Source organism: Phyllobates terribilis, unplaced genomic scaffold (genome assembly GCF_046119375.1).
Source record: "Phyllobates terribilis strain yellow unplaced genomic scaffold, ASM4611937v1 Scaffold_7__3_contigs__length_470593459, whole genome shotgun sequence".
NCBI classification, from domain to species: Eukaryota; Metazoa; Chordata; class Amphibia; order Anura; family Dendrobatidae; genus Phyllobates; species Phyllobates terribilis.
In genome coordinates, this window is record NW_027362767.1 from 175,277,761 (window position 1) to 175,290,219 (window position 12,459).

At 47.0% G+C, this 12,459-nt stretch overlaps 1 protein-coding gene across 3 annotated transcripts in view; it reads right to left on the reverse strand.

Annotated features, from left to right (window-relative positions):
• Window positions 1–1,448: 1,448 nt before the first annotated feature.
• Window positions 1,449–12,459, reverse strand: part of LOC141153039 (uncharacterized) — a 99,907-nt gene continuing 88,896 nt past the window's right edge. The window contains exons 1-2 of one of the 3 annotated variants that reach the window (XM_073637718.1): window positions 7,479–7,591; window positions 1,449–3,149 (exon numbers count right to left, since the gene is read on the reverse strand). In XM_073637718.1, coding sequence (XP_073493819.1) covers window positions 1,516–3,141 — 1,626 coding nt within the window. In that variant the 5' untranslated portion in view covers window positions 3,142–3,149; window positions 7,479–7,591 and the 3' untranslated portion in view covers window positions 1,449–1,515. Of the gene's footprint in view, window positions 3,150–3,360; window positions 3,645–7,478; window positions 7,592–12,459 lie in introns of those variants that run through there. The other 2 variants (XM_073637716.1, XM_073637717.1) reach the window with 2 other exon arrangements.

Here is a 12,459-nt window from a genome sequence, read left to right on the forward strand (position 1 = left end):
TATTTCGTATACACAAGTCGGCCCTGTATAAGCACAAAGCAAAGAACATTGCTGAAAAACTGGGCACTGCCAGAATCAGCTGCAATATACCAACTCCAGAAGCATAATCAAAAAAAGAGAAATAGGGGAGCTAAATGGTAGAAAACAGTGAATAATTTTATTATAATCAAAAAGTTTAGCATCACATAATAAATAATAGGATCATAGCATAGATGAACAGAGGTGCACGATGTCAGAAAAACACAGCCCCCAATGGGCCGCAAACCCGTACCCACTGCATAGAAGTGTAACCAGTGGGATTAGGAAGCCTGAGCAAGGTGAACAGAGTAAGTAAATGCAGGCTATGGGCAATGATAGTATATATTTATAAGCAGCAGTCTGCAACAACATTAGAATGTGCCCATAGTCAAATAAAATATCCAAAGCCTTACCAGGGATTAGAATGGAAGGGCTAGAGGGTGCTGGAAAAAAGAGATCTACGGAAGAGAAGCCTCAACGCGCGTTTCTCCTGAGGATTGTTGGCTTTCTCAAGAGGCTGGTCATTTAGCTACCATTTAGCTCCTTTATTCCTCGTTTTTTGATTCTGCCCATTATATTTGTAGCTTATAGCCCTGGAGAGGCATGTTTGATAAATATTAGGTTTAGGTTCCCATCAGAGAAAGGTCACCTTGCCGTGGTTGATGGGCACATGTGAATGGGCTTATTTATGCGCCTAGTACCCTCATTTTTATATATATTCTGTATTGCAGTAATGCAGTTCAAATCTCATATATTCAATGTTGAGAAGCTCTGGAGAGGACAGAAGCACACACAAAATAGGTCAATACCGTCTGGTAAGGGATAGGCATAAGTGATGGTAGCGCTCACCTGAAGGTGTTGTGTACAGGCATGGAAAGCCTCCGCTGCCGCCCCGTGGCTGGAGGACAGGTTGTTACAGAGGTATATGGCAAAAATGGAAACTGGCACGTTTAGGGAATGAAGAGCATTGGGATTCCAATACCAGGTATTAGGTATTAATAAAAAACGTTTTAGAATCCCAAGGATCTTCATTCCCACAGCGCAGCTTGTCTAAATGTGCCAGCTTCCATTTTTGGCAATATATTCAATATCTGCAGACAGGGTGGATTTGATTTAAATCAGTGATTTAAATCAAAGTTTCTACCTAAACTAGTTCTTGCTACTTTACTTTAACATGCAAGTAGATGAAGATTTTTAGAATCACTTTTTATATTACTTTTTTCTCCCCAGTTTAATGGGTTAATCATTCATATTTGGACACCACTGTTCTGTTGTACTTAGGAAGGAGAAAAATAATCCTGACCTTAATAACAATTTAAATAGATTTATTCAACTGAAACAATAACAACATTACAGCATAAGTTATTTGCTTAAACAAACATCCATGTTTGTTAACTAATTTGGCTAAACAAAATATATATTTTAAGAAACTTAGACTGTCAGCTCAGCCGACACATGAAAAACTTAAATACTACTGTCCCTGCTGTCCTCTGTAGCTCACTCGTCGTCATCTTCATCATCATCTTCTTCTTTGTTCCTATTCATAATCTGGAAAAGAAAAACAAGCTTTCCTGCTTTATTGGGTCCCAACCGATTTCTCAATTTAGAATGAATGAGTCCAAAGGAAGAGAATATTCTTTCAACGCCTGCAGAAGAAGCTACTGCTGTTAAAAGTGAAATCATTACTTGAACAGTCTCTAAATCCAAGCGCTTAAGTGACTTCCACCAGTTTACTGGTGTGACCTTCCTTAAAATATCTTCAGCAAACATATATTTCTTGAATGGTTCCCCCTTAGCTCTGAAGTTTATTATAGTTGGCATTAAAGATGGATGATTGCTGGATACCCATGTCATAGCTAACTCCTCTTCCTCAGCACTTAGGTTTTGACCCTGATATTGGATATTGACAATAGTTGCCAAAAAATGAGCTGGAGTCAGTGCTTGTCCCATTCGTTTGTTTACTGCTGGTAATTTAATTCTGTCCATGTGTAGTTCTGTTTTTAAGTGTTCACTCAGTTCCTTCCAAATTTCAACAGCATCCGCAATAAAGCAGCTATTTTTCTGTATTTTGTTTAAAGCTTGAGAGATGGGTTTCAGGAAGCTCAGCATATGTTCAACATTTCTCTTAAGCCCAATGTTGAGGATTTTGGCCGTGACAGTGCCATCTATTTTATCTCGATTTTCTTCACAAAGTGTCATCAGAATAGGCCAGTTTTTGATATACTGCTCAAAACAGTCCACCACAGAGTTCCATCTAACATCTTGTGGGAGCGTTAGCTTGGTTCCACCCATCCTTTTCAGAGCTGCTGCAGCAAAATGATTATTACGGAAGTATTTAGCAATTTCAACAACATTAGCCTTTATTTCTGGAACACTTAAGTCTTTGGCTAAGAGGTGCAGCAAATGAGCACTGCAACCATATGTTATTAGCAGCTTTGTATTCCCTCCCTGCTCTTCTAAATTTCTTCTCATCTTGGATACGTTTGCAGCATTGTCAGTGACCAAACTGTGTACTAGACATTTGAATTTTTGTTCACATGTTGTTATAGCTTTTACTGCCACTTCTTGTAAGTATTCTGCTGTGTGTGCATTTCCTGACGTATCAGTTGTTTGTGCAAGGAAGACTTTACCTTCTTCTGTTGTTATACAAGCACATACAATAGGATCATTGTGGACATTACTCCACCCATCAATACTTAGGTTAACAATTTTACCCTCCAGAGCTGTTGCACATTGCTCCATTTCTCTGTCATACACTTGATCCAGCAGTTTCCCTGCAACATCAGCTCTGCTGGGTGGACTGTATCCTGGTCTCAGTGACTGAACCATATTAATGAAATGTGGGTTCTCAGTCAGACGGAAAGAAGAGTTCATTGCATAAATAAACTGGGCAATTTTTTCATCAATCAACTCTTTTTCTAATCTGCTAGTTCTTATCACAAACCTATCTATGGTGGTTCCAGGAGGTAAAGTTTTTTTCTTCCTTTTGGGTGATGGTGATATGTGGCTGTGGGTGTCTGATGATGATGCTGCTGCTAATGAAGCACTATCCTGGATGGATAACTCTGAAACTGTAGAACAGGATGATGGTGATCTTGGAGGTGGATAGTTTCCAGAATCCATGAATTCCCCTAAACAAAAAAAGTCAATGCTGTTATTTTATTGTTTCTACAATTTCTGCTTATTGTACACAACACATCACTGCCCCTGCCCCAAAAGGAATATTTGTTTTTCTTCATAACTGTACCAAATGACAGTAACATGCAGTAATAATAAGAAATATAATTTTTCTCACACATGACAGTTCAGTCTTTAGAAATAGGATTCAATAAAAATGTTTACCAACAGATCCTGCCTGTTCAGAAGTGTTTCTTTGGTCATCTTCATCACCGCACTTCTCATGATGTTGCCTCATTCGCGCCACCAGGCCTTGCATCTCTTTGTTGCATCGTTTGCATTTTGCACGCATGCCTGCCTTACCGATAGGCAAAGGAGCTTCATTAAAATATTCCCAAACTGGGTCTCTTTTACGGCCTGCTACCATTATAAGGAAAGAATGTAATAAACCTCAGATCGTACGCACAAACAGATCCAGACTTGTCTGTCTGTGGCTATGCTGCAGTATTGTGCTCAAAGTTTCACTTTCATTTTCTTGTCTGTTTGCCCTTCCTCCTCCTCACACTTAGATTCACATTCTTCTTGTGTTGTGCAGATCTATTCCACTCCAAACAATCAGAAACATATTGTCTAACTTCTTGGACTTGGCACTGAAGGGGTTGATTCTGTATTCATAGGTTTGTAGAACAATAGGATTAAGGTCTTTTTCTCAACTCTGTTCATGTTGTAACATTTTTGCCGTGAAGAAGAGGCTGGGACCTCTGCGGAGTCAAATTCAGTTTTGAGAACTGCGTAAGTAAAGCGAGCGTCTGTGATAATATAGGCGAGAAACTGCCCACTAATCCTACAGAAACCTCTGGAAGAGCATGGCATTGTGAATGTTACACATATACAGCCTTTATTCTACTGAGTTCAACAACTCAGCTTTATCTCATGATGGAAGAACCTTTGGATGGTAAAATATTTTCCTCAAAAAGCAGTTTATTGAAAAAAATCCGATTTAAATCAAAAAAATCCGATTTTTTTGATTTTTTAAAAAAAAACATTGATTTTTATCCACCCTGTCTGCAGACATCCTAGCACTTACAGAGGCTGCTGTGTTCTCTTGTTTGTAGATACTGTAGATGATAAAATCTTTTCTATCTAGTTATCCATCTGTGCATCTATATCATCTATCCAACCATACATGTATGAATCCCATCTATATACCTATCTATATCTATTGAGTCACTGGTGTTATAAACGAGGGGAGGTATGTGTCAGTCCAGCTGCTAGCCTGTGTGAACTGAAGCCTACAAACTTTCTGCCAGCATGTTATATGCTGGGGGTTAACTCACTTAAAGGGTGTGTTTTTTTGTGAATGGCAAAGAGGGTGGGAAGCCATTCACACTACCTCCCCTCAGGGTGTGTCTGAGCAGGTTTAAATGCTCAGTCACTGTTTTTTTCTCCGTAGTGTGTGGTCTGGAGAGTGAAGTCTCCAGGCTGTGTTTGGTGAAGCCAGAGAGCAACACCGCAGGACTGGTGTTTGGTGAGACCTCACTGTGCTACCCAGAGCAGGCGAAACCCTGCTCGCTAATATTTTATCTTTTGTTTTTCAGTTACCCTGGAGAGGGCCTGTTTATTTGTGTGGAACCCTCCTGGAGCTTATACCGTCTAAATAAACCAGCAGTAAGTTAACCCAAGACGTGTGTCCTTTGTCTGCCTCTGGGAGAGCCGAGCAAGTTGCTTTACTACACTATGTATCTAGCTTTATAGCCATCTATCTCTCAATCTGTGTACCTATATAATCTATTCATCCTTCTGTATAGCTATCTATCTATCCATCATCTGTATCTGTATCATCTATTCATCCATCAATCTATCGATGATATGTGTATCTATCCATCTATCTACTGCTAGAACCAGACAGAAAAGGACCTGTGTGCAATAACAATATATGGGCCCTTTGCAGTCCAGTAGCTCATTATAATGCACCATTTCACATGTTATGGAGGTGATATGGGCCCCTTTACCTCTTTGGCCCCTGTGAGGCTGCACAGGTTGAACGAATGATATGTCCGCCCCTGTATCTATTCATCTATGTATCGATCCCATCTCTGTATCTATATCATCTATCCATTCACCTATCTCATCATCTATCTGTCCATCTATGCATCCATTCATCTATCCATCTGTATCATCCATTCATCTATCCATCTGTTTATCTGTATCATGCATCCATCTTTCGGTAAATCTATCTATCCTCTGTATCTATCCATATTCATGTATCAATCTGTGCATCTATATCATCCAGCCATAAATCTATCTATGATCTGTGTATCCATCTATCCATCCATCTGTGCGTCTATCTATCCATTATCTCTCTTTTCTATTCATTTCACCTCTCTCTGTATCTCTATCTTCCCCCTCTGTTCTCATACTTGAGGCACGGGTAGGGCTGGAAGAGCATACTGGGAATTGTAGTTTCACAGCAGCTGGAAAGCCACACTTTTGTGGCCCTAATCCCTGAGGTCACATTTTTCTCATGAAGGCCTTGTGTTCAGTAGACGGCGGACCCCACAGCTGGATCTTCGAGCTAATACTGTTGAGGCTTGCGGTGCTGTACGTCAGCACGCTGTATTCTTCCCCCCAGCAAAGGTTAAAAGCTTGAATTAGAGGCTGGCAGTGAAAGTCCTTGATGGGCCAGTGGTTTATTTCCTGGCAGCCAGGGTCGGCATGGGGCCCTCACAGACACGGGCGCCTCTCTCTATTGTCCTCATCTTTTACTGACAGGAGCCATGACAAGCCAGCAACAAAAGCAAAGTGTCAGACAGTGAGGGAGGATAATAGAGGCATGTGTGAGTGCCGGAGACAAGGAGCCACAGGTCACCAGCATCCGCTCATCTGTGCAGACATTTAGTCCACTCTTCACCCGCTGCTGGAAAATCCACTCAGAGGCAAAAACTGATTTGTGTCGCCGAGGCCTCTCTATATAACATCTAAATATATGATGTGCCCCCCTCGGAGTCATAGCTGATATGATTAATAAGAATGATTTTATTTAATCTAGCGCTTTCCTCTCAAACCCCCCCCAAGTGCTTTCACATTAGCGAGGCTCGCGGCAGACGTCGTGGGCACCGTGGATTCTAATCATGCCGCCATTGTCTTTACACAGCCTAAATTAAAATCTTATAGTAATGAAAAGGACATCAGGCCTAAAGGAAAAGCGCTTTGCAGTTCCTCGCTGCCATTCACTTGCTGGTTGGGATGTCACGGCCTATTAAAAGTTAATAAAACCTGCAAAAATTCAGATAGTTGGCATCCAGGCAATTGCCTCTGCTCTTGGACCCTGTAACAAACTTAACACTGCTATACCATGGCCCAGCTCTGCTGTCCTGGAATCTGTCATAAACCCAGTTCTACTATACTGTAAACCAGCTCTGCCATAGTGGGTTTCTGTGACAAACCCAGCTCTACTATACTGTAGGCCAGCTCTGCCATAGTGGGTTTCTGTGACAAATCCGGCTTTACTATAATGTAAACCAGCTCTGCTATAGTGGATTCTGTGTCAAATCCGGCTTTACTATACTGTAAACCAGCTCAGCCATAGTGGGTTTCTGTGACAAACCCAGCTCTACTATACTGTAGGTCAGCTCTGCCATAGTGGGTTTCTGTGACAAATCCAGCTTTACTATACTGTAGACCTGCTCTGCCATAGTGAATTCTGTGACAAACCCAGCTCTACTATACTGTAGGCCAGCTCTGCCATAGTGGGTTTCTGTGACAAATCCAGCTTTACTATACTGTAGACCTGCTCTGCCATAGTGAATTCTGTGACAAACCCAGCTCTACTATGCCGAGCTCTAAAAACATTGTGGTTCTCCTGATGAAGTTGGTTCAACTTTGAGATGTGTTGAGAATAAACAGCATGATCTAATCCCTCATCACATCCTCTGAATTGGTTGAATCTAGCACAGCAGCGCAGACTACTACTCCTATCCCCTCAATAGTAATTATGTGACAAACTCTTCTCTACTAAGCCATTGACCAGCTCTATCTTGGATTCTGTGACAAATCCAGCCCTATTATACTACCGAAAAGCTGTACTATACTGGACTCTGATACAACACAGAGCTTCTACGCAGCTGACCACCTCTGCTATATTGGACTTATGTTAAACCCAACTCTACGATAATGCTGGCCAGCTCTGCCCTATTGGACTCTGTGACAAACACAGTTCTGGTTTATCTCCTAATCAGCTCTGCCATACCATGGCCAGCTATGCACTGGATTATGTGACGATCTCAACTCTGCCACATCATTAAGTCCCTTCTGCCTTAACGCTGTGTTGGCTCTGCATTTACCTTCTGCAAACTCAGCTCTTCTACATCACAGGTCCAGTCCAGCCATGGAACTGTGACACCCCAGGGGTCTGGTTGCCACAGTAATAGAGATATTATGTCTGAGAGCAAGTGGGAGGTTTCTCTGGTCAGGATCCCTAAACATGCAACACGGCCCACCCAGACCTGGGAGGGGAGGAATCTGCCCTTATAAACTGGGTCTGGGGCGGGATTAGAGCAGACAGAGCCTGGAGTTCAGTTCCAGACACAGGGAAAGCAAGAACAGGAGCTCTGTAGGAGCAGTAGCAGAAGTCCAGGGGCTGGAGCTGAGCAGAGTTCGCCCTGGACGAAGATACTAAAGCCGGACACAGGAGTCCGAGGCTGTGGGGACTGATATATACCCAGCAGCAGAAACCAGCCGGCAGGGGATTCCAGGTCCTCTGGCCATAGAAGCCCGGAGGCTCAGTCACAGAGAAGGGACCAGCGCCGCCATCCATGAGCGGAGGCTAACAGAAGGCCCCAAGTCACCTGCCATACGGGTGAGCACCACACGGTATACTCAGGGACGTGGGCTACTTGTAACCGCTGACAGCAAGGTAGCCAGGAAGAGTGCAGATAAACGGGGAGGCCTACAACTCCACCTGGCCAGGGGAACTCCTGCTTGCTCGCAGACTGACCAGGCCCCTTATACTAGCCAGTACTCCCGGGAGGGTCTGCCTTGTACCATCAGTAAAGACCCTGAACTGCACCACACGTCTCTGTGATTCCTTGCCGCTCCAGCACCACTAGCACTGGGACCCTCACACCATCACTCCCATCATCTCTCACATTAGCTGCCCTGAGGCAATACTTCTCCCGTGGGGAGTCATCCCATGCTCAGCTGCGCAAACAACATCAGCCTCAGCGGTCTGCAGCGCAGCGGCGGTCCCCACTGACCGCAATCCACGGGTGGCGTAGTCGGACACTTATTACAATACAAATAGACTGCCACTGGTTTGACCACCCTGGGCACGGACCGGGTCACCGCCACACGGAGACTACAACCCCCAGCATCCCAGCGATCCGGCTCCGGGTATTCCCCTGCACAGCACAGGCCCAGGGGGCGCGTCAACTTTGGCGTAGTCGGCAGGATTTCGTGGCCGCAACCACCGGGTACTGCGTGCCTGAAAAAGAGACTTTTATACTTACCTGTGGTGAAGTTTCCCGCCATCCGGAGCCGATTCCCGCCATCAGACGCCATCTTGGACCGTTTCCCGCCGTCTTCTGCCTTCTTCCCGCCATCCGCAGCTGCTTCCCGCCTTCGGACGCCATCTTCGGGACGCCACACGGGAAGAAGAGGGGCGTGGACGCCGAAAGCGCGCGAGATCCGAAGCTCCGCCCCACGCTCTGACGCTGCACAAGGTCCTGGAAGGGAGGAAGAGCGACGCTGACGTCATCGGAGCGCGACGCCAGGTCCTCAACCCCGACGATCGACTGCGGAGCCGCGGCCTACGGAAGAAGAGCATCGCAAGGTAGGCCACGGTCCACTAGGGGGGAGGAGGATGCCGGATACCGAGGGGAGCTCCACTGCCACAGCCACCGCCAGCGCAACCGCTGCAGCAGTCATGCCATTCACCATGCCCTATATCCCGGGGGCAGCCTGGCTACCCCAGTACTCAGGGGAGTCACATACCCTAAATGACTTTCGAGAAAGACTGGATAGCCTCTTCCAGGTGTACCCTCTCACAGAAGAGCAAAAAGTGAGCATCCTAGTGGCCCAATTAATCGGGGCAGCCCAAAGGGAGGTAAAGTCCTGGCCACTTGGGAGGAAGAGGACCGTCAGAGACATATTAGCCCGGCTGAAAGACACATTTGACACCCGCACCTCAGCCGAAATAAAGCTCAGATTTTACGGGTGTAAACAGCGGGCACATGAGAGTATAAGAGACTATGCTCTAAACCTACAAGAGGCCCTGAGAGCCATTAAGCAGGCAGACCCTGACAGCGTGGGAAATGAAGATAAGCTGTTGACTGAACAATTTATTGAGGGTCTACTGTGCAATGCCCACCGAACCCAGTTGCGGGCAATGGCCTTACAGGACCCTGACCTGGACTTTGCACAGTTCAAGGACAGAGCCATCCGGGTGCTCCGAGAACCGGCACCAGGTGGCGCTGTGACCCACAGGCGCCCTGCTATCACTTACCACCAGGAGACGGCGCCCTTGTCTGCAGGGCCTGTGGGAGCTGATGCGCAGGCTTTAAACAGTGACCCGGCTACAGACCTGCACCATCAGGTCCAAGAGCTGACTAAGAGCGTTGCCGCGCTAACCAGAACTGTGCAGTCTTTACAGGTCTCTTCTCCAGGAAAGATCCAGCTGGCATCCGGACCGGAGGACGTCCCGTGGCGCCGACTGAGGAGGACCCCACCGGCCAGAGGAAGACCCAGCGACAGATACAACGAGGACGGACGACCCATCTGCCGCCGCTGCAATCAACCCGGACATGTGGCAAGGTACTGTCATTTAAACGGGCACAACCTGGGGTAGAGGGCCAACCCCCAGGCATAAGACCATCAGGCCTATCAAACTGGCGTGATAAATACGTAGGGGGACGTCCAATCTTGCCTGTGGTACTGGATGGCATTCCTATGAGTGCCCTACTAGACACCGGGTCACAGGTCACCACCATCCCGTACGTGCTCTTCAAGCAGTACTGGAATGACTCGGACATAACCCGCTACCCAGATGACGACCTGAGTATCATCGCCAGCAATGGTCAGCCCGTGCCGCAGGTGGGATTCAAAGAGGTGACCATTAAGATCGGTAAAGTCGAACTGGCGGCACAAGGACTGATAATAGTGGACATAGACCGTCATGAGAGTCACCCTAGAATAACCTTGGGAACTAATGTGATTGAAAATTGTCTTGCAGAGGTGATTCTCATTTTACAGCAGGTTGCCAAGAACGCCAGTTCCGGCCAGCAGCGTGTGCTCCAAAAAGAGATCCGGGCACTGATGAAGCGGCAACAGGTGGAACTATCTGGTGGTGAGATAGGTAGCGTGAGAATGTGTGACCCGTTCCCTATTGCCATGCCCCCAAAAAGTGAGATGATGATTTGGTGTCGGGCAGCTATTGGTCTAAGAGGTAGAGACTACCAAACAATGGTAGAACCCGTCTACTCAGACAGTAGGCCCACCATTTTGACAGCACGGGGGGTGGTCGATGTACGCCATGGGAGGGTGCCCGTTCGCATCATAAATATCGGGGAGAGAGAAGTACACCTGCCCCGGTATGCCACGCTAGCCAAATTGTTCACCATAAACCAGAATTCTGTACAGGCCGTGGAACCCTTGCCTCCATCTCAACCAGAGGAAGGTAACGCCTCTAAGAAACCAATGGAGGACTGGTGTCAGCAACTGCATTTGGGTACTGACTCCACTCCCTCACACCAGAAACAGGGAGTCTATCGGGTGGTTCGAGAGTACGAGAGAGTGTTTATTAATAAACACCCGCTAGACTTCGGGCGAGTAAAGGGGGTAGAACATCACATCCCAACGGGAGATCATCCTACCATAAAGGAGAGATACCGACCCGTACCCCCTGCACACTATCAACACGCCAAGGGGATGCTTAGAGACATGAAGGAGGCTGGGGTAATCAGGGACAGCTGTAGCCCCTGGGCAGCTCCACTAGTCTTAGTGAAAAAGAAAGACAACACCATGAGAATGTGTGTAGACTACAGGAAGGTCAACCGTATCACACACAAAGATGCGTACGCGTTACCAAGGATAGAAGAGTCCTTAGCTGCATTAAAATCTGCTAACTTCTTCTCTACTTTGGATCTCACTAGCGGGTACTGGCAGGTTCCTGTAGCAGAGGCGGACCGGGAGAAGACCGCATTCCCACCCCGATGGGTCTCAGTGAATTTAACTGTATGCCGTTCGGGCTCTGCAACGCACCAGGAACCTTCCAACGGTTGATGGAATGCTGTCTGGGACACCGGAACTTCGAGACGGTCCTATTATACCTGGACGATGTCATCGTCTATTCCAAGACCTACGAGGACCACCTGAAACACCTGGCAGAAGTGTTCGAAGCTCTGGCAAACTACGGCCTAAAGGTGAAACCCTCCAAGTGTCACCTCCTGAAACCAAAGGTGCAATACCTGGGACACGTGGTGAGTGCTGACGGAGTGGCTCCCGACCCTGATAAGATCACCGTGATTAAGGACTGGCCAAGACCCTCCAGCATAAAGGAAGTGCGGCAGTTCCTCGGGTTGGTAGGCTACTACCGAAGATTCATTCCCGGTTTCACCAAAATGGCAGCCCCTATGCAGGACCTCCTGATAGGTCAATCTCGGAAAGCCAAAAACCAGAAGCCACCCTTCAGGTGGGAAAAGCTGGAAGAGGAGTCCTTCTGCCAGCTGAAGATGGCCCTCACGGGGGATGAAATCCTGGCATATCCAGACTACAGCCAGCCCTTTATCCTCCACACAGACGCAAGCAACATCGGGCTAGGAGCCGTACTGTCCCAGATCCAGCAAGGGAAAGAACGGGTAATCGCTTACGCCAGCCGAAAGCTACGGCCCACGGAGAGGAACCCTGAGAATTATAGCTCATTCAAGCTGGAGTTCCTGGCAGTAGTGTGGGCAGTGACCGAACGTTTCAAGCATTACCTTGCCTCCTCCAAATTCACGGTGTACACGGATAACAACCCGTTGACACACCTGGACACTGCAAGGCTAGGTGCCCTGGAACAGAGATGGATGGCCCGCCTGTCCAACTTTGAATTCACCATCAAATACCGGGCAGGACGCTCAAATGCCAACGCGGATGCCCTGTCTAGAATGCCGAACTTACCGGACGTAGGGGAAGATCCAGAAGATCTGGAAGAAGTTGAGCTCCCTGCGTTCCACCGTCATGGGATTACCCTGTATTCCCACCGTGTGAAGGACAGGCGCTCCGTGACGTTCAATCCCTTGCCCCACTACAACTGGGCGGAGACGCAAGACAGTGATCCCGCAGTCC